The sequence below is a fragment of the Natator depressus genome, chromosome 10 (genome assembly GCF_965152275.1).
Source record: "Natator depressus isolate rNatDep1 chromosome 10, rNatDep2.hap1, whole genome shotgun sequence".
NCBI lineage: Eukaryota > Metazoa > Chordata > Testudines > Cheloniidae > Natator > Natator depressus.
This window is the reverse complement of record NC_134243.1, coordinates 64,102,555-64,122,866: the sequence shown is the minus strand read 5'-3', so window position 1 is coordinate 64,122,866 and position 20,312 is coordinate 64,102,555. Positions and strand designations below refer to the sequence as shown.

Genomic DNA, 20,312 nt, shown 5'->3' with positions numbered 1-20,312 from the left:
AGGCACCCCAATGTTAGTTACAAAAATAAAATTCAGCAGCAGGTTACTGCCAACAGAACTTATCTCCCTTTAAAACACAAACATCCTCCCCCAATTGACTTCCCTTATGTAATCCTCAGCCGCAGCCCATTCAGATGGATGCATCCTGCAATGTGCCATGAAGGTCAGCAGACCAGGACTACTACAGACTGAGGGAGGTGGAGCTTGTTCTGGCGCAGAGGGCCTCTCACAGGGAATGCTCTGCCATGGGGTTCTTCTCTTTTACATTGAGAGGGATCTAGGTCAAGTGCCTCCACTGTGGCTGTGTGGCATGAGGAGAGAGGCGGTTCCTCAAGCAGGAGCGTCCAGCCATTTAGGGCTTTCTGGATAGACAGCAACACCTTATATTTGATCTAGAAATAGAGCAGTTCATTTTCCAGTGCTGTCAAACTAGTAGTACTCAGAAAGCAATAAAATTCACTGACTGAGAAGAAAAACACACCTAGCTGTGGTAACATAGAACACTTCCCTGTGATCCATTTCAATGGCTCCATTAGGAGAAAAAATGATTTTTAATTAGAAATGAACTGAAATGTAAGAAGATTTAGGATTTATTTGGTGCTATATATAAACATTTAAAAACAGTTGGGCTGCGTTTTGGTAATTTACCTATGGCTGCTTTCCTTATTTAAAAACTTAATTGTAAGTGTTCTGAAGTCTGGTTTTTTTTTGTTTGTTTGGTTGGTTTTTTTTTTTAAAGGCATACATTGAAAGAGTTTGAATTTCTAGGAAAGAGAGAGCTGAATATAGACATTAAGCTTCTGTCTTTTGCCTGTTTTTTTTTTTTTTCCTTGTTTCCCTCCCCTTTCTTTTGAAGGACTTCATTAACACTGATAACATGGTAGCGAACAAAATAATTAACATGGGGGAAGGGAATTAAGGCAGTTACAGTGAGGGATGAGAAGTCCAACATTTTGCAAATAAAAAAAAAATGGATTAAAAAAAGTATTGTTCATCTCACTGCAATGTACTGGTGAATGTCATTAGGGTTTAAATAGTCAGTGTCAAGCAGTTTATCCTCAGCATTTAACTTCTGTGTTAGGAGAGGTTGGATTCCAATTTTAAAATAAATTAAATGTTTGCATAATATTTTTAAATCAGTTTTTTGTTTGATTTTGTCACAAACGTGCTAGTGCATAAGAAGCTGAAGGTAAAACTGATTAGCATATTGTCATCAGTAAAAACTGAATAGCATGTAAAAAGTAAGCAAATAGAAAATTCTGTGTCTGCCAGTGCACATTATGGGTGATTCCTTAGATTAAATTGTTCGGTGTCCAGACTCCTTCACTTCCTCCTTTCTGCGACTCTTGCACATTCCCAATTATTTCCTGTTTCTCAGCAAAGAAACAGCTGGGATCATCATCATGATTAATGTTTTCCTCCATGTGTTAGTGTGAATTTTCATGGTGTAGAAAGGATGTGAATGTTCCCTTTGCAAAAATCTCTTGTATCTTCCATTGCTGAATCATTCTACTCTCTACTTGGACCGCAACTCCTGCAGTATCTTGTGCATGGACAATAAGAATCTTATAGCATCTTTTAGAAGAATTGCAGTTTGCCTTGGCCAGAGTTTCTAACCACGTCCTCTCCCTTCTCCCCATCCCTCCACAAAGGTGGCTGAATTCTAGTGATGCTCTAGTGAGATTGTTTTTATGTTTCAGTGTATTGAGCGATCTAAGTTTGGTGGAAGTGTATTGATTTACCATGATATATCAGTTTTCAGTGACAACATTTTGTTTTTCCTTTTTTTCCTAAATTGTAGGAATACTCTGAAGATAGTAACTCTGAGCCAAATGTGGATCTGGAAAATCAGTACTACAATTCCAAAGCATTAAAGGAGGATGATCCCAAAGCAGCATTGAGCAGTTTTCAGAAGGTTTTTAGTTTTTAAGTTATCCCTTTTATTTATGTTAATGCTATAACCCACAATTACATTTGATCTACTATGAAATTGTTTACTTGGATTCAAGTTATTGGTGTATTTGATATTGAAGATGCATTAATAATTCTCACTGATATTACTACATGAGGTTGTTTCCAGGAATTTTGAGAGAAACTTTTCGTAGTAGTGTAACTTATTAGTGCAGATGGTAATAAGCTTTCATCAGACTTCTTGGCTCCCAGACTGTTTACACACTTATAAATACCATACCGAGAAAATATATTGTTCATTGTTTAGTGGCAAAACTGATTTTTTAAAAAATTTTTGCAAAACTATTAATCCTTGCAAAACTGTTAATTTTAAATTTTTTTATTCAGTTAGCTTGTTTGTCAGCTGTAGAGACCATATCCAACTGTCTTTTTTCTTAATTGAATCACCATTTTCTTTACTCTTACATAATGCATTACTATTGGTTACAATCCTGAGTAAAAGGCTTCAGGTTGTGAATGCCAACTGACAGAATACCTGTAGAAGAGTTGTCATTCACATGAATTATAAATTTTCAGTATATGCATACTGTCACCAGAAAGTGGTGTGTTTAAAGATGATCAGTAAAAGAAAAAACATTAGGCCTGTTGGGCTTCTTTATGGTGTATAAAGAAACCCTCTGAAGAGATTTGTTTTGTTGGTGGCTTTTTTTTAATTGGTGGTGGGAAAATACTCCTTTTCTGTCACACTAAATCTTCATCTCTGGTCTAACGTGGAAGACTCTAAGATGACTGAAGAACTAATGAAATGATTACATCACAAAGTCAGAGTGAAATGTTGTGCAATTGAGAGAGGAAGGGATTTTTAGTCAGATTTTTTTAAAAGCTCTACTTTCTTGTGTTTTTGTTTAACTTCAGTGACTAACATTTTTGAGTAATGAAGTCTTCGATAAAAATCCATCACCCTGCTCCATCAGTTAAGGTGTGTGAATTAACAACAGCCTGAGATCCCTGGCAAGTCCCCTAACATAATCAGGGATTATCAGAATTGATGTTCCTTTCTAAGGTAGAAAACAAGCAGGAAAAAACTTTCAAGCCTCTTTTTATACCTTCATTAATTTTTTAAAAAGACACTAGCTCTTTTTTTTAATCCCTTGCATGTCAGCTTTATAAACATTGGAATTTTGATGAATTATTTTTCTATTTCAGGTTTTGGAGCTTGAAGGTGAAAAAGGAGAATGGGGATTCAAAGCATTGAAACAGATGATTAAAATAAACTTCAAATTGGTAGGAGTTGCAGCTATCATTTTAGGAAATGCTAAATTGCATTAATATTGTATTGATTCACAGTTTTTAAATTGTTGTCCTTTCCTTATTTTTTATCTCCAAAATCACGTTTGAAAGAAAGCTAAAACAAAAAAAATAATTCTCTAATAATCTCCACATAAGAAGTCATTATAGTTGCCACAGGGAATTTATATGGTCATGATTAACATTAACCTCATTATTAACAAGTTTTGAAAGTTAGACCCACTTTTCCCTGTGCACCCATCCCAAGCTACTGGGATAGATTGCTTGTGTGTAAATACAGCTATTATGTATATTGACTCCTTTTTAAATAACATTGATGAGCTTGCTTTAAATTGACCAAACTCAGATTTTTCTAGAAAGCTGTGTGTGACGGTATCTCAGGTTACAACCTGGAATTGGGATACCACGGTGCCCTCTTAATTCTCCAGGCTGGGCTGTGTCTCACAATGCTTTGCTTGTGACAAGCAGCAAACCCTCCTGGTGCTGTTATCATTCAGTACAACAGCATGTGGAGCCCCACACCCAGCTAGACTGCATGAATGCTCCCAGAGCCGCTCCCAAATCACACACAGAAAGGCACCAGCAAATCTCCTGAGCCTTCCACCCTGGGAATATACCGTCTTGCTCTGGTCAGACGCCTGACTATTGTAAGTTTATTATCTAGTCCACCCCTTCCTCAGTGCGGAGAGGACGCACTAGCCTTTGTAAATTGAGCTCAGATTTCCCAAGCACTTCAACCAAAACACACTGTTTAGGTAAAATATAAAACAGATTTATTAACTGCAGAAAGAGAGATTTTAAATGATTATCAGTGGTAGGCACAAAAGGTCAGAGATAGTTACCAAAGAAAATAAAAGGTAAGCACACTTGTCTAAATCTCAAACCTTATTAAACTAAGCAGTATTTGGGTCAAGCAGTTTTTCTTACCCCTCTGGATGTTGCAGCTATGTTACAGTTCTTAATACACAGGCTTTCCCTTTAAACAGGGACCGGTCTTTGTATGCCCAGCATTCTTGTTGCTTCCAGGATAGGTGGGGGAGGAGAAAGGTAAAAGCATGATGCCACTGTCCCCTATTTTATATCCTCAGTCCATGTGCCTAGAAAACACTAACCCAGACATGTCCTGGTGGGTTTTGCTGAGTGACAGCGTTGAGCAATCCCCCATTGTGTGATGCTTCTGCAGCCCTCTTGCAGCATTGTAAATCCCTTATCCCTGCTGATTAATAGTCATTTAACACCCTCCTGTTAGTGGATCTCCTCCTTTTGTTGTCACTGGAAAACTAGGAGTGGGCAACTCCCAAACTCACAACTAGGGCTATAGATAAATTGCAGTTAACTCATTTAACTCATGCGATTAACTCAAAAAAATTAATTGCAGTTAATGACAGTTTTAATCGCACTGTTAAACAGTGGAATACCAGTTAAAATTTATTAAATATTTTTGGATGTTTTCTACATTGATTTCAGTTACAACACAGAATACAAAGTGTACAGTGCTCACCTTATATTATTACAAATATTTGCACTGTAAAAATGACAAAAAAATAGTATTTTTCAATTCACCTCATACAAGTATTGTAGTGCAACTTCTTTATCGTGAAAGTGCAACTTACAAATGTAGATTTTTTTGTTTGTTACATAACTGCATTCAAAAACAAAACAATGTAAAACTTTAGAGCCGACAAGTCCACTCAGTCCTACTTCTTCTTCAGCCAGTCGTTAAGACAAACAAGTTTGTTTACATTTACAGGAGATGATAATGCCTGCTTCTTATTTACAATGTCACCTGAAAGTGAGAACAGGCGTTCATTCGCATGGCATTTTTGTAGCCAGCGTTGCAAGGTGTTTACATGCCAGATATGTGAAAAATTCATATACCGCTTCATGCTTCGGCCGCCATTCCAGAGGACTTGCTTCCATGCTGATGATGGTCATTAAAAAAATAATGCATTAATTAAATTTGTGATTGAACTTCTTGGGGGAGAATTGTATGTCTCCTGCTCTGTTTTACCCGCATTCTGCCATATATTTCATGTTATAGGTCTCGGATGGTGACCCAGCACATGTTGTTCATTTTAAGAACATTTTCACTGCAGATTTGACAAAATGCAGAGAAGATACTAATGTGAGATTTCTAAAGATTGCTACAGCACTCAACCCAAGGTTTAAGAATCAGAAGTGCCTTCCAAAATCTGAGAGGGATGAGGCGTGGAGCATGCTTTCAGAAGTCTTAAAAGGGCAACACTCCAATGCGGAAACTACCAGAATCTGAACCACCAAAAAAGAAAACCAACCTTCTGCTGGTGGCATCTGACTCGGATGATGAAAATGAACATATGTCAATCCGCACTACTTTGGATTGTTATCAAGCAGAACCAGTCGTCAGCATGGATGCGTGTCCTCTGGCATGGTGGTTGAAGCATGAAGGGACATATGTATCTTTAGTTCGTCTGGCACGTAAATATCTTGCGACACCAGGTACAATAGTGCCATGAGAACTCCTGTTTTCACTTTCAGATTACATTGTAAACAAGAAGTGGGCAGCATTATCTCCTGCAAATCTAAACAAACTTGTTTGTCTGAGTGACTGGCTGAACAAGAAGTAGGACTGAATGGACTTTGCTTTATTTTTGAATGCAGTTATATTTTTGTACATAATTCTACATGTGTAAGTTCATCTTTCATCATAACAAGATTGCACTACAGTACTTGTATTAGGTAAATTGAAAAATACTGTTTGTCATTTTTACAGTGCAAATATTTGTAATAAAAATAAATATAAAGTGAGCACTGTAGACTTTATATTCTGTGTTGTAATTGAAATCAATATATTTGAAAATGCAGAAAACACCCACAAATATTTAAATAAATGGTATTCTGTTATTGTTTAACAGTGCGATTAATCGTGATTAATTTTTTAAATCGCTTGACAGCTCTACTCACAACATATTTCAATAATAGCAATCCCTCAAAATCTCACAACTTCATACACGCTACCAGTATACATATTTTGACAGAACAGTTGGGTTCAGCATATCATGACCTTTCATATGATATCTTACATGGCATGCTTTGTATGAAATATAATTATATGAGAGGGGTGGATATGGGGTTTCCAGGATGATGCTTTGAGGTAGAGTGCCACCTTGCAGTTTTGAAAATTTGTTTAAAGAAAAAAAATGGGCTGATGACATTTTACATATCAAGCTCAGCAAACAGAGAATTTTTAGAGTGTCTTATAAAGTTCAGTTTTTTATATGAATTACAGGTAGCTAACGTGAAATATCTGTGACGGAATCCCCCCAGGTTGCAGCCTGGGACTGTGGGACCGCTGTGCCCCTTAACTCTTTCCAGCCTGGGCTATCTCTGATAATGCCTTGCTAGTGACCAGCAGCAAGCCCCTCCAGGTGCTGTGATCACTCAGCACAACAGCATGTGGAGCCCCACACACCCAGCTAGATTGCATGAATGCTTCCAGAGCCACTCATGACGCACACAGAGAAAGGCACCAGAGCCAAATCCTCCCAGCACTGTACCTCAGGAATATACAGTTTTGCACTGTTCAAGATGGGCAGTGCAGATTTATTAATTGGTTCACCACTTCAGCAATGGAAAGTGGTTGTACACCAACCTTTGCAACACCTGAGATTTGCCACACACTTCATACAAACTCACTGGTAAAGATAAACAGTTAAACAAATTTATTGACTATAAAAGATAGATTTTAAGTGATAGGCAAAAAGTCAGAGTTCATTACCAAAAGAAATAAAATATAATTACGCAGTCTAAACACTCAACCCTATTAGACAGGGCAACAACTAGATTAAGCAGTTTTTCTCACCCCACTGGATATTGCATTCCTTAGGATACAGATTTCACCCTTGAAATCTGGGCCAGTCTCCTCTATTGGGAGTCCTGTCGTCTTCTCAGTGTCTTAGTTGCTTGCAGCATAGGTGGGGACAGGAGAAGGGCCCAGTATGTGTCCTGTCTGTTTTATACCCTCAGTCCATGTGCTTGGAAAACACAAGTCCAGGCATGTCTGGGGGCACTGTTGAGTCTCCAAGCAAGGTTGAGCAATTCCCCTAGTGTGGCCTCATGTAGGTGAGTCATTGCAACGTAGCTCCCTTGCTGGATGATGGGTTGATACCCCACCTGGGTGTTGCCTCTGGGGAGCTAATGTCTGGCTGATTCCCCAACTTACAGCAAGTTTTAGTGACCGCCATACAACACAATTCTCATAACTTCATATGCATTAATGATATACATATATGGATAGAGAAATTACTTTCAGCAGGTCATAATCTTTCCCCAATACCTTACAAAGCATGCTTTATGTAAGATCACGATTATATAAAAACGAGGAATATGGGGGTTCCAGGACGCTCTCCCAAGGTATAGAATGTCACAACATCATTCACTATAATGTGTTGGTAGGAAATATGTTTTCTCACCAAATAATGTGGCCATGCTAATTGTCAAATAGACTTCTCTATTTAAACTTCTGTTCTGTGAAGATCCACTTAACTCACTTTTGACTGTACCACTCGTGAGTATTATGGTGATCCTAAATAGGTGACAGAAAAATTAGAGCAATCACAGAAGTGCAATCATAGACATGCATCACTGCATAGTCTCTCTACTGTAATGTTTTTGGGTTTTCTGTGCATATTTATACTTGTTAATATCTAATGGCAATGTTCAGTAAACAGTTTTTCATGATTATGAATTATATATGTTTTTCCTCACAGACTAACTTTCCTGAAATGATGAACAGATATAAACAGCTATTGACCTACATACGGAGTGCAGTTACAAGGAATTACTCTGAAAAATCCATCAATTCTATTCTTGATTATATCTCCACTTCCAAACAGGTTAGATTACCATTCCTTTAATGTTGATGGTCCTCCTCCACCTATCCATTTTTTGCCTTTTGGAAACCTGATTCTTGGTATAATTGGAGAACAGTTGTAATATTACATTTGTTACAGTATGATAAATATTGTTCCCTACAATTTATTGATCATATGTTAAAAAATAACATGTCTTTAACGTTAATGTTCTCTACACAAGATTAAAGCAGGGTAGAAACTACTTTAGTATCTCTTACCTGGGATTTCTATACAGCTAAATGTCACAAATGACATGTTTTTCAGCAAAGTGGCTACCACCATCAATAGGTTCTCAAATGTAATTTGTAGTTAAAATAGCTCTCTGTACTCATTAATTTTGCACTCAGATACGGTAAGAAATGTGCCTACCTTTCTGACTAGTAAAGTAAGCAGATTAGGTACATGGGACCAGATTCATGGCCAAGCTCTGCTCTCTTTGTGCTACTGGAGCAGCATAAAGAAAGAAGAAAGCTCCCCTGAGCTCCTAGCTGGGGATGTCCAGCATGTGGAGAATCACCAGCACACAGAGTTGACTTCTATGCCTTCCTCCCCTCTTGCAACACATGGGGAGGGACAGATGAAGTGGTTGGAGTGTGATATACTCTGGCAGTTCCTTAGGACCATACCATAGTTGGCAGTTTAGAGTATCTGTTCTAAGTTGTGCCAGGAGCTAGGACTGGAGAGAATCCGGGACTCATACCTGCAACCTGAAAGCCACTGGGCCCCTATCCCAACTGCACCCAGCAGATAATCTGGACGTTAAGTGCACAGAAAGTTTCTCTCTCAACTTTCTAGATTATCTGATTTTAAAGAAAAATGCTATTGAACGCTCTGCAGTTTTGGGTTTTACAGTTTTGTTTCCATACAGGAACATCTTCTGGTCTGCTCTGAGCAGAACAGTCATAAATTTTTTTTATTCTTATTTCATGCAGTATTTGGATAAGAGGGAGGAAATATCTTTTATTGACCCCTTCCCCTCCTATCCTTTTACCCTTGTTGGTCTCTCTTTTTCAGTTTCCAGTAACAGTAATGCTAGGTTTTTATTAGTATTTTTCTTAGATAATTACATAACAATGATTGTATTATCTGCTTTAAGATGGATAAGTAGCTTTGGTTCTTCACTAATATAGTAAAAAAATTGCAGTTTTTAAAACCTTGTGCAATTTATTTTGAATTAAAAGTTTACATCTGGGTGCTTCTAAATGCTTTTCAGTTCCAAACTTCAGTGAAATCTTCTATTTTATGGTAATGTTGATTATTTATTATGCTTAAGTTTTGTCATTTTAGTTGCAATTTCTCCTATTTATAAGTAATCATTCAATAAGATGCAGATTTCTGTATCTTATTTGTGTTGAAGTTCAAACATGCACTTTTAGTTTGTTCAAACTGACTATATTAACAGGTACAAATTTGCTGTTTACAATTATAGAATTCTGATTTTTTATGCCAGATGGATTTGCTTCAGGAATTTTATGAAACAACACTTGAAGCTCTGAAAGATGCTAAGAATGATAGATTGTGGTTTAAGACAAACACAAAGGTAAAATATATAAATAATATTTAGTTTTAATTTTTGCTTGCTATAACTTTCTTAAATTACAAGGCTTAATTTTATAAATTCCAAAATCCTAATTGTCCTAACGGCTTTAATTCTTTAATTACAGCTTGGCAAATTATATTTAGAACGAGAAGAATATGGAAAATTACAGAAGATTTTGCGTCAGTTGCATCAGTCATGCCAGGTACAGTACAGTAGATATTTAAAAAAAATACTTTACTACCCCAAAACTACTTGTAAAATCATTCACTGTAACTTTGTATTTAGCACTAATTTCACATCCAGTTTTCAGGCCATGAGAATGGCATATCATTGGGATTTGTAAATAGAAATTAAATCTAATGCTTGTTTTCCTTCCTTATCTGTTTGGTAACTTGAAATAAAAATCATGGAATAGTTATTTGCTGGTAAAAAGATGAATTTTTATAACCATCAGACAGTAACTGCATTATCGTTGCATTTCACTTAGGTTCGGGAATGAGAAGCATTTGTGAATTATTATTCCTTCTAATGTATTATTAAAATGAATACAAACTATTCGGCAGAAAAAAACTATATTTAAATCAATAGAGAAGCAAAAATTCTAAATTAAGCTTAACCGTAGGTGAAAGCTATGGCCTTTATTTCATTATGGAAAAAATATATTTAGCCAGTTGCATTGGCCAAATCAGCCTCCGGCTTTGCGTATCCTCTCCATCTTTATGCTGAACAAAGATGATGTACACCTGGGAATCTGGCCTATTATTAGCAATAGTATGGTCATGAATACATCACTGCTCTATTGCAGTGGTTACGTGGCTTTAACTTGTGTATACTGAAAGAAATTCATAAGATATGAAATGTACAGAAGGTCAACTCTTGAAGTCCTTACTCAAGCAAAACTCATAGTAAAGTCAGTATTTTTACCCAAGTGAAAAACTTCAGAACTTGGTCCATGCTAGCTTTCTTGAACATTATGTTTGAATTTCACTGGTTGTATTAAAAATATGGTATTTGGAAACTTCCTTATTTTTGGCAAGAGATTTCTGAAAATATTTAGTAACACACTTTTATATAACTAGAGTGGTGACCTCAGCATTATTTCAAGATTCACAGTATTCATTATTACTCTTTCCTAGACTGATGATGGAGAAGATGATTTAAAAAAGGGCACCCAGCTATTGGAAATCTATGCATTGGAAATTCAAATGTATACAGCACAGAAAAATAACAAAAAACTTAAAGCACTATATGAACAGTCATTGCACATCAAGTCTGCCATTCCTCATCCACTGATCATGGGGGTCATCAGAGGCAAGTTTTTTTTATATTACTACTTTAAAATTCCTTTGTTCAGACCAGTGTCACTTAAATTTAAAAATATCTTATTTTTTATGTTGTTTCAACTGAAAATACATTACAGAAAACATTCCATATGTCTGATCTCATTGAATTGCACTGGCAACTACAAAAGCATTAGGATTCACTAGAAGTACCTATTTACTGGCCAGTAAAGGTTGACTGATTTGTAATGAGAGCATGTACCATCTCTGAAAGCACCTTTCACCAGGATATGGCTATCACTTGTCTCCTCTGCTGACAGGAAACCTGCCAGTTAGAGCAGTAAAAGGAAAATAATATTTCTCATTTGACTTTCTAAATAGTTTTTCTAAAAATACGTCGGACAGCTCCCATAAATAGATAATGTTGCTGTGCATTCTCTTTGAAGTTTGTCATTGGAATAAATTCCAACTGAGTAAATGTATTAATTTGCAACCTTTTAACAAAAAGCTTGCAAAGGTATACTTCCCTTTATAGTTACTGTGTGATCTTAGGAGTGGTTATTTTTAATAATACTTGAATTGGAAAGCCAAAAAAGAAGCAGCCGCCTTATATTGATGTGCTAATGCTTTTTCTCAGCAGTTTTAATGAATTTTAAAAATAACCCTGAAAATATATTCAGGAATCAGTTTAGACGTAGCATGGTACATTTAGTAGGATCGTTCTGATAAATGGCTGCAAGCACACAGCTTCTCCTTTCATTATTGTTTTCTTTTCAGAATGTGGAGGCAAAATGCACTTAAGGGAAGGAGAATTTGAAAAGGCACACACTGACTTTTTTGAAGCATTCAAGAATTATGATGAATCAGGGAGTCCTAGAAGAACCACTTGCTTAAAATATTTGGTCCTAGCAAACATGCTGATGAAGTCCGGAATAAATCCATTTGACTCTCAGGAGGTATACTTATAAATGTGCACGAGTCGGCTTAGCTGCTGCTTTTCCAGTTTAGTAGGGAAATTGGCATAAATACCTTTTTTTTTTTTTTTTTCCAACCTAAATGTACTTATTATGGTTTCTGTTCTGTGTAGGCTAAACCATACAAAAATGATCCAGAGATTCTAGCAATGACAAATTTAGTAAGGTAAGAATTTTTATTTTTTCCTGAAGGGCAAAGCTACACTTGCTCCTAACCATGAAACAGATATTTTGGGTTTTTGGTTTTGTTGAAAATAATACAAACAGACTTTTTCATAGGTATCATACCAGCATTTTGGTTTTGGATTTTCAATGTTTCTGTTGTTCAGAAGTTTTCTATTTAGTGTGATCTATATCAGTAATACTCAGACTGCAGCACATGAGCTGCAAGTGGCTCTTTAATGTGTTTCCTGCGGTGCTTTGCAGCACATGATATTAAAATGGGGTGTGATTTTAATCAGGATGCTTTCACTATGTTAACTAATTACTGTTGATAAAATAATAATACTTAGTCATTTTGGTCTGAGAGTTTGTGTGTATGTGTATTTGTATGCATGTATAATATATATATATATATATATATAAACTAAATATTTCCCTTGACATACTGTTTAAATATGAATATATAGTACTATAGTAAATGAAACAATGAATTCACACTACTGTGGCTCTGTTGGGTAATGTTGATTGCTAATTTGGCTCCTGAACCACTGAGGTCTGAGTATCACTGATCTACACAAAATTCTCTACAGTACCAGTTTAAAAAGACCCCACTAAGAACATATACTACTTTGTTTTACAACTAAAACAATAGATCATGCTGAATTCCTATCTAGTTTATTAATGTTGTTGTTTTTCCCTAAAGGCAAGTGTCTTCCAAATATCCTAATTCTGAATCATGAGATTTTATTGCAAGACTAGGGAACTGACTAAAAAGATGTTCTTTGTGGTTTGAACATCTGAGAGATCATTCGTTTTGCAGGTTTTATGGCTAAATAGCTTCCAACTATCAGCTTATTTACTGTGATTTATGTAGTGAAATTTTGATTGAACCTTGTATTCAGAAGCAAGAATTTTATTTATAATTGATATAATTATATTTAATTGTATATTTTGTATATAAAAGCTGCAAATTTAGTTCTTTTCTTTCCATGAGCTGATCCTTCTCTCTTATAGTTCACCATAATATTAAAAAAAACATTCACAGGTGGTTTTTTTTTTTTTCCTTTAGGAAATAACATGAGTGCTCTTTTTTTGTAGAAGTTCAATATGTTGCATGATAGTAGCAGCCCAGACTCTCTATTCCAGTAATATATTTAATAATCCTGGAATAGAGGGTATTTAAAGAAATTTACAACTGCCTTTGTCACTGGTGTTTCAAGGCATTCAAAGTTTCCAGAATGGCCAGTGCTGACTGTACAAATTCAAATTTGGTCATTTAGAATCTGATTTTTCAGAGTTGCTGACCACCTGCAAATCCAGTGGCAGCTGGGAATGCCCAGGACTTCTGAAAATCAGGCCCGTTAAGCTTTCCTTGAAGGCTGATATGGTATGTTATGTTAGTAGGATGATTTGGAGGCATTGATGTGCAATATTTTCACACATCAAGGCATTTGTGCCAAAGGAGTTTTCAGGCAGGGTTTTTCGGAATAGAGCTTTCAAGTCTCAAATCCTGCAAGCATGTGCATCCCTAAGCATATGAAGATCCAAAGTGCTACATGGATTTTTACAGAGAATGTGGTCAGCAACGTGTAGGCCCTAGGTATCAAGACCATCAGCTTACGTAGATTGTATTGAGGCAGTTTTTCCATGCTTTGCTGTGAAACCAATTAGTTCCTGTCCACTGTAAGCAGATTCTGTCTTGACAAATAAGAAGCAATCTGTGTTCGGTTCTCTTTTGCAGTCAAAAGATGGGGAATTCCTTTGTCCAAGTTTTGAAATAAATAGTTAACACTGTGGGCCAAACATTGTTCAGATACAACTACTGTTTGCTATCATTTGCTCAAAAACAACAACACTCCTGAAACCAAAGAGGCATATGCATTATTGACCTAATGATGAATAAAGGATTTGGCAATCGGTGGAGGGATTACTTCAGAGAATTTCAATTCCATATACGTCCTTTCTGCTTTAGCTTCATGCTTTCATGTAAATGTGAGACAGAAGGAACTCCCATGTGGTTTTAGCAAGCCTGCTTTCATTCATACTACCTAATTTATATTCTGTATCTTTAGATCTGAGTGTATTTGTCTCTCAAAAATATGAAAGCAAGTAAAAAATATAACACAAATTAAGCTGCAGCAGATAATCAGTTTTGTTAAAGTTACAATGCTATTCTTAATTTCTACTATAATTAGAAACTAAATTTGCATTTAGATTTTCTAGGGGGAACTTACACATTTTGTCCATTGTAAAACAACTTTGCTTGTGGGGTACTCTTTTTGAAACTTTATACGTAATTTAAATGCCATTTAATTATTAGATGTTTCATATCATGTTTATCAACTACTACAAACATTTGCTTCTGCATTGTTTATCGTCTCCTCAGGGTTGATCCACAGTGAAGTCTTAATGCTGAGGTTATGGCATCATAATTATTTTGTCATAGACTTTGATGTGTATAAGCACAAAGATGACTTCACTGTAGGGTCAGTCAGAAAGAATATCTACATTATGAAGAAGAAAGTCATTACTAAAATACACACATTCACAAACACAATTAACAGCAATTGAATGCATATATTGGACAATACATTGCTGATGGCACTTAAACACAGGAGGTTCCAATAAGGTGCATCAGGACACATCCATATTAACATAACAAAACAATTGAGTAACTTTGAGTGACTATATTTTTAGTGTTTTTAATAGGCTAACTTTTTAAAATACAAATCGTTCAAAACCAATTTATAGTTGCAAAAGGGCAGAACATTCATATTAAACTTCTGTGAACACTAACAAAACGTAGTAGAAGAAATGAAGGAGCTACAGTGTTATCCTAAGACGCATGTTTTCAACACCCTTTTATCTTAAGCATCCTCAATTTCTAACTGTCAGAAAGATTGTGACTGTAATTCTTTGCTACCAATATTTAATATACTTTTTAGCATGTGGAAACTGGAAATCTTATCCTGATCTGAAACTTTTTTTACTTGACAAAACTGTAATTCACTCTCCTTTATTGTTGAAGTGCCTATCAGAATAATGACATCACTGAATTTGAGAAGATTCTGAAAACAAATCACAGCAACATCATGGACGATCCCTTCATAAGGGAACACATTGAAGGTATGGTTACAGGAGGTTGTTGTCACAGTTTAGGGCAACTGCACCTGTATTTCCCCTGAGTGGGCACTAGCTTCAGGCTTCCAGCTCCCTAGTTTTTGCCTTTCTGGATGGAGACCCGTGTCTCTCTCCCTGCAGACCAGAGTATTTCTAGGCTGCATGGTTCCCTGCCTTCACTACGTTCTTCCCAGCACGGGCAAGTTGCCCAAAGGCACGTGCTTGCTTTCTCTCAGAAATGGTTAACAGGTGTAATTGCTACAGTACTACACAGTTCTTTGTGTGCAAGCCTATTTTTTTATTCACATAAAAAGCAATACAGAGAAAACATATTAAAAACAATAAAGAACCTACACCCATACTAATAAGCTTACCAGATGTTACTCTAACATGGATTCTGGCAGGAATGTCCTTCTCCCCCCACCTAACAGGATTCAGCTTGTGGTTACAATTCATTATAGCCTCGACTCTGAACTAGCACACTCATAACATGTTTAGTCCACCCTTTATACAGTTCAGGGGTCTTTGACCTGGAGTTTCTAGGAGCACGTTGACCATGGGCTTTCCTCCCTTGAGGATAGCTTGAAAAGGGAGGATTCAAAGAGAGTCATTTGCATCCGCTTCACAGGTATTGGTCCAAAAAGTCCTTTGAAATTCCTAATACCATCCAGAGATTGCATTAGTCAGTCTCTCCTGTAGAAGATAGATACACTCAGTTCCACAGGAATAAAAACAAATGTATTTTTAATACAATGGACTCCAAAGACGTTAAACTTTAATTCAGAGTTTAGCTTCGTTCAGTAAACATCACTCAGGGTATTGTCAGTCTGTCCCAGTTGTAATCCTGTTTTTTCTCTGATTTGTTAAGATATATTTCTTCTGCACTGGGAGAATAATAAAAAATAAATGTTCCTTATGAGTTGTTGTTGCTGTGAACAATACAGTTAGTATTTAAAAACTCTATCCTTGGAAGTCAGTGTTAATGAGATGCTTTGTTATATAACGGTGAAAATTACCGAAACAATAGTTGCTTTAGGTAAAAGGAGCACATTTGCAACCAGATTTATGAATAAAAACAGCAGCAAACCTAGAGCCTCATCTATTTGAAGTAATGGAAAAATTACAGCTGACTTCAGTCAGCTTTGGATGAGGCCCCTACTGAGGAAGAACATGTGTGGTTAACAGCTCATGAGGGCAATCTGAATATGACTAAAACTGTTATTCGTAAAAGATACCTAATTGCATGGAGGTCATTGGGTCAGATCCTATGATGCAGCCAAACTATGCAGAGTGTGATGGTGTCTTAAAACTCAGTCTTTGTGCTCCCGAGTAGTGCTCTGTGCAGGTCATCCATCCTTTCCCCTATGTTGTATTTTGAGGGCATAGTATAGGGATCCATCAGCCACCCCGCCTTTTTCTCAAGGCATAGGCCATTTTCATTGCTACACCAGAAGCAGGGAGAGTATGTGGGGTTAGAACCTCTATTAGCTCTTTATCACTGAAGGATCATCCTTAGACAGAGGTGATCCTTCCTGGACCAATTACTATGGCTTTTTAGCCAAATGTGATTAATAATGCAGTGAAATGTGCCTACACTGCATTGGAGGATCTGGCCCATTATGGCATTAATTGTCACTAATTAAAATAAAAAGTATTGTTGTATATTCCTATATAGTGTTAAGTTTGGGTTTTCACCCAATTCATGTGAGAGATTTGATAAGCGTACAAACAGCAGTAAAACAGTCAGCTGGCCGAGTGAAGGAAAACAGAACAGGCTTAAAAAATATTAGTGAATAGCAAACTTCTTTTTGTGAACTTTCATACATTTTTATTAACAGCTCATGCATGCATATTTTTAATTTATTAAACTTGCAGTTTATCTAGTGAGAAAGTGAAAAACATTCTTAGCTGCTGCACAGACTCTTCACATTGCAACTCTGCCACAACTCCTTGTCTTGTTAGGCTATTGAACTCTGATTCTGCAAACAGACTACAGTGGGGTTACTTCTGTGCTTAAAATCAAGCATATGCGTATTTGCGGGGTTAGTGCCTTAAACTTTTCACATTTTGGTGAAGTAGTAAGCTGAGATGGTAAAGATACTGTGCAATATTGTGTACCATTTATCCAGTTTCTTAGAATAACTTTAAAATAGTTACAAACTATTTTGAAAACTGTATTTTCAAGCTTAAATAAGTTTTAACATTATCCAGTACTCCTGCTAATATCCAGGCTGAGCTACATATTGTGAAACAACCAGTGAAGAAAGATGGCTTATTTTTACAATGTGGGAGTACTTATTACCATATAGGATCATAGCAGTCAAGAGATTGGAAAAAACCCACTAGATATAAATATGGAACTATACTGCACACTTGCTCATTTGAATATGTAACCATTGTTCTTACAATAGTTACTTATTTGTTTTTCTTCTCTTACAGAGCTTTTGCGAAACATCAGAACACAAGTGCTTATAAAATTAATTAAGCCTTATACAAGAATACATATTCCTTTTATTTCTAAGGTACTTATCAGAGGAGATTTGTATTTGCTTAAATTAACGACAATTATAAATCAGCATAGCTGTCAAACAAATACAGCACTTTCCTAAATGGAACATCTGAAAATGTAGCATGGCCCCCAAAATGCAGTTAATAGAATGCTGACAGTTTTGCAGTGTGTAACTGTAAATTTACATGTAATCTGAATGATTCTTATTAATGCTATAGTAAATGTTTAAGATGTTTAGCTGCCAATTTTGCAGCATAGAAATGCACTTGCTTTTGTAAAAAAACTTGAAAGTGCATAATTCCTCTTAGGCAACTATAATAAATATGAACTAGCATGCACAAATTCTGATAAAATTTCAGCTGTTTTAAACCCTTCTTGTCTAGCAGATATCATTAAAAGTCAGTGATGTCAGAGTTGTAAGTCTGACAAGAGATGGAATAACAAATTCATAAATTAAAAAGCCAGAAGGGAATATTATGATTATCTAGTCTGACCTCCTGCATAACAAAATTGAAGTGAATTTCCATCTATTGTGAGGGGGAAATGTACTTTTATGACCTTTCTTAATGTTTGATTAGATTGATGGCATGGTAAAATGTATGAGGTACTAAGGAAGAGTTAAGCATAGGTTTTATAATATAAGCACAAAATCTAAGGCTGATAAAATTGTCTTTTCAATAATTACTTACTGTAATCTGTGTACATTTTTTTTAAAGATGCCATTCATCAAATTTGCAGCACAAGATAGGCCAGGAGCTCCGCTGCTACTTACATATTTGGCCTTCTGAAGCACTGCTAGTGAACACATGCAGAGTTTTTCTTTTCCCCCGGGGGTGCTCCACCACCACTCTGCCCTGAGGCCCTGCCCTCACCCTGCCTCTTCCCGCCCCTGCTCTGCCTCCTTTTCTAGGCCCCACCCCTGCTCCCCCCCCTCCCCCAGATCCCTGCCTGCTCACTGCTCTCTGCCCTCCCCAAGCCTCTCCCCCAGCTGCTGGTCAGCTGTTTGGCGCACCTATTTTTTTTTTTTTTCTGCGGGTGCTCTAGCCCCGGAGCACCCATGGAGTCGGCGCCTATGAATGCATGCCCATTCCATTCCAACTGTTAGACCAGGGGTGGCCAGACAATTAAAGTGCAGCTCACAGAGCCCTCCCCACATCCCATTCTCTGCCTATCAGACTGGGGGGGGAGGAGCACAGAGTTTCTACCTTGCATTGGTGTGGTGGGGCTAGGGGCTTCTGCCAGAGGCAACTGGTTCCTGCTGAAAATGGGGGGGTACAATTTAAAGGTTCGTTCCTCCCCAACTTGAGTCATGCCTCAGGCACGCCCCCCTTACCCTCGGCAGCCCCACCCTGCAGCTCCCAGGTGTTAGCTCTGCATGGAGAGGCAGCAGCAAAAGCAGTGGCTGTCCCTGCAGCTCCCAGCTGTTTGCCGCTGCCCCTCCCCCCAGCTGCAGCTCCCAGCTTGCCGTCTCCAGCAGCTGCCGCGCAGGGAGGGGGCCCAGTGGCACCATGTGACAGAGCAGGGCCAGCAAACCCTAGCAGAAATCTGGGGGGGCACATGACACCCTCTTCCCCCCAAGTGTTGCCTTGGCTTCTGCCCAGTGGAGGGTCTCAGGGTTTTAGCCCCGTAGAGTGCACCTGCCAGGGCTCGGGGCTTTAGCTCCATGGGGTGCACCTGCCAAGGCTCGGGGTGTCAGCAGGAGTGGCGATGAAGCCCTGAGCCGCAGCAGGTGCGCCCCAGCTCTCCAACTTCTGAAGATTGCCATATGAGGCACAGAGGGTGAGTAAGTTTGGCCACCCCTGTATTACACCTCATATAATTGTCTGATCAGTTCCTTTATGACTGCAATCAGTGAACGAGTTCTCTGCGGGAGCTGCTCACTGAAATTTAGGGGTGGCATCTTGAGCTCTTCCGAGATGCTGCTGATCTTGTTGACAGTGTATATCTTGGTTGTTCTTTTCCTATTCTCTCCGATTATTATTGACTTGGTACTATATACTGACATTAAGAAACTGAGCTCAGTACTTACATGTGAAAATTAAAATTAAAAAATGTTGGTTGCGAAATAGTACAATGGCAACATAACAAGAGTTTTCTGTCCTTAGGAATTAAACATAGATGTAGCTGACGTGGAGAGCTTGCTTGTGCAGTGCATATTGGATAAGTATGTACTTTCCTCCTATTTCTGATTATTGAATGTCTTAAAACTGTAGTGTAGAAAAAACAGCAAATCGTGTGTGTATGTTTCCCCTGAAAATGCCATTTGATTCTACAATTATATAAGATAATGTGTAAGCTACGTCCTTTGGAGCTGCTTGGGTTAGTAACATGAGTCACATTAGAAGATGTGAATTCAGAAGATCTTTAAGTAGTTTGAATGGTATGATTTTACATTACTTTTGCATTTTATAATAGCATATGATTGAATCACTATGCCAAATTATCTAAGTTATATATTAACTAGTGTTTAAATCTATAAATATGTAAAGGCTGAGATTTTAAAAGCCTTTTATTTTAAGGGAATGGTGTCTAAACCTCCTAGCTAATTTGCAAGTCTCAGCCATAGTTTATAAAACTGGATAATTTTTTTGTATTGATTTATTTTTTAGTTAAAAA

The 20,312-nt window shown here is 37.2% G+C and overlaps 1 protein-coding gene across 2 annotated transcripts in view; it reads left to right on the top strand.

Annotated features, from left to right (window-relative positions):
* The window catches only part of COPS2 (COP9 signalosome subunit 2), a 37,758-nt gene that overhangs the window by 16,263 nt on the left and 1,183 nt on the right, over positions 1 to 20,312 (top strand). The window contains exons 2-12 of one of the 2 annotated variants that reach the window (XM_074966380.1): positions 1,802 to 1,915; positions 3,118 to 3,195; positions 7,968 to 8,093; positions 9,541 to 9,651; positions 9,776 to 9,853; positions 10,788 to 10,962; positions 11,709 to 11,887; positions 12,019 to 12,071; positions 15,096 to 15,193; positions 17,627 to 17,709; positions 19,802 to 19,860. In XM_074966380.1, the coding sequence (XP_074822481.1) occupies positions 1,802 to 1,915; positions 3,118 to 3,195; positions 7,968 to 8,093; positions 9,541 to 9,651; positions 9,776 to 9,853; positions 10,788 to 10,962; positions 11,709 to 11,887; positions 12,019 to 12,071; positions 15,096 to 15,193; positions 17,627 to 17,709; positions 19,802 to 19,860 (1,154 nt within the window). The remainder of the gene's footprint in view (positions 1 to 1,801; positions 1,916 to 3,117; positions 3,196 to 7,967; positions 8,094 to 9,540; positions 9,652 to 9,775; positions 9,854 to 10,787; positions 10,963 to 11,708; positions 11,888 to 12,018; positions 12,072 to 15,095; positions 15,194 to 17,626; positions 17,710 to 19,801; positions 19,861 to 20,312) is intronic. The other variant, XM_074966381.1, reaches the window with a different exon arrangement.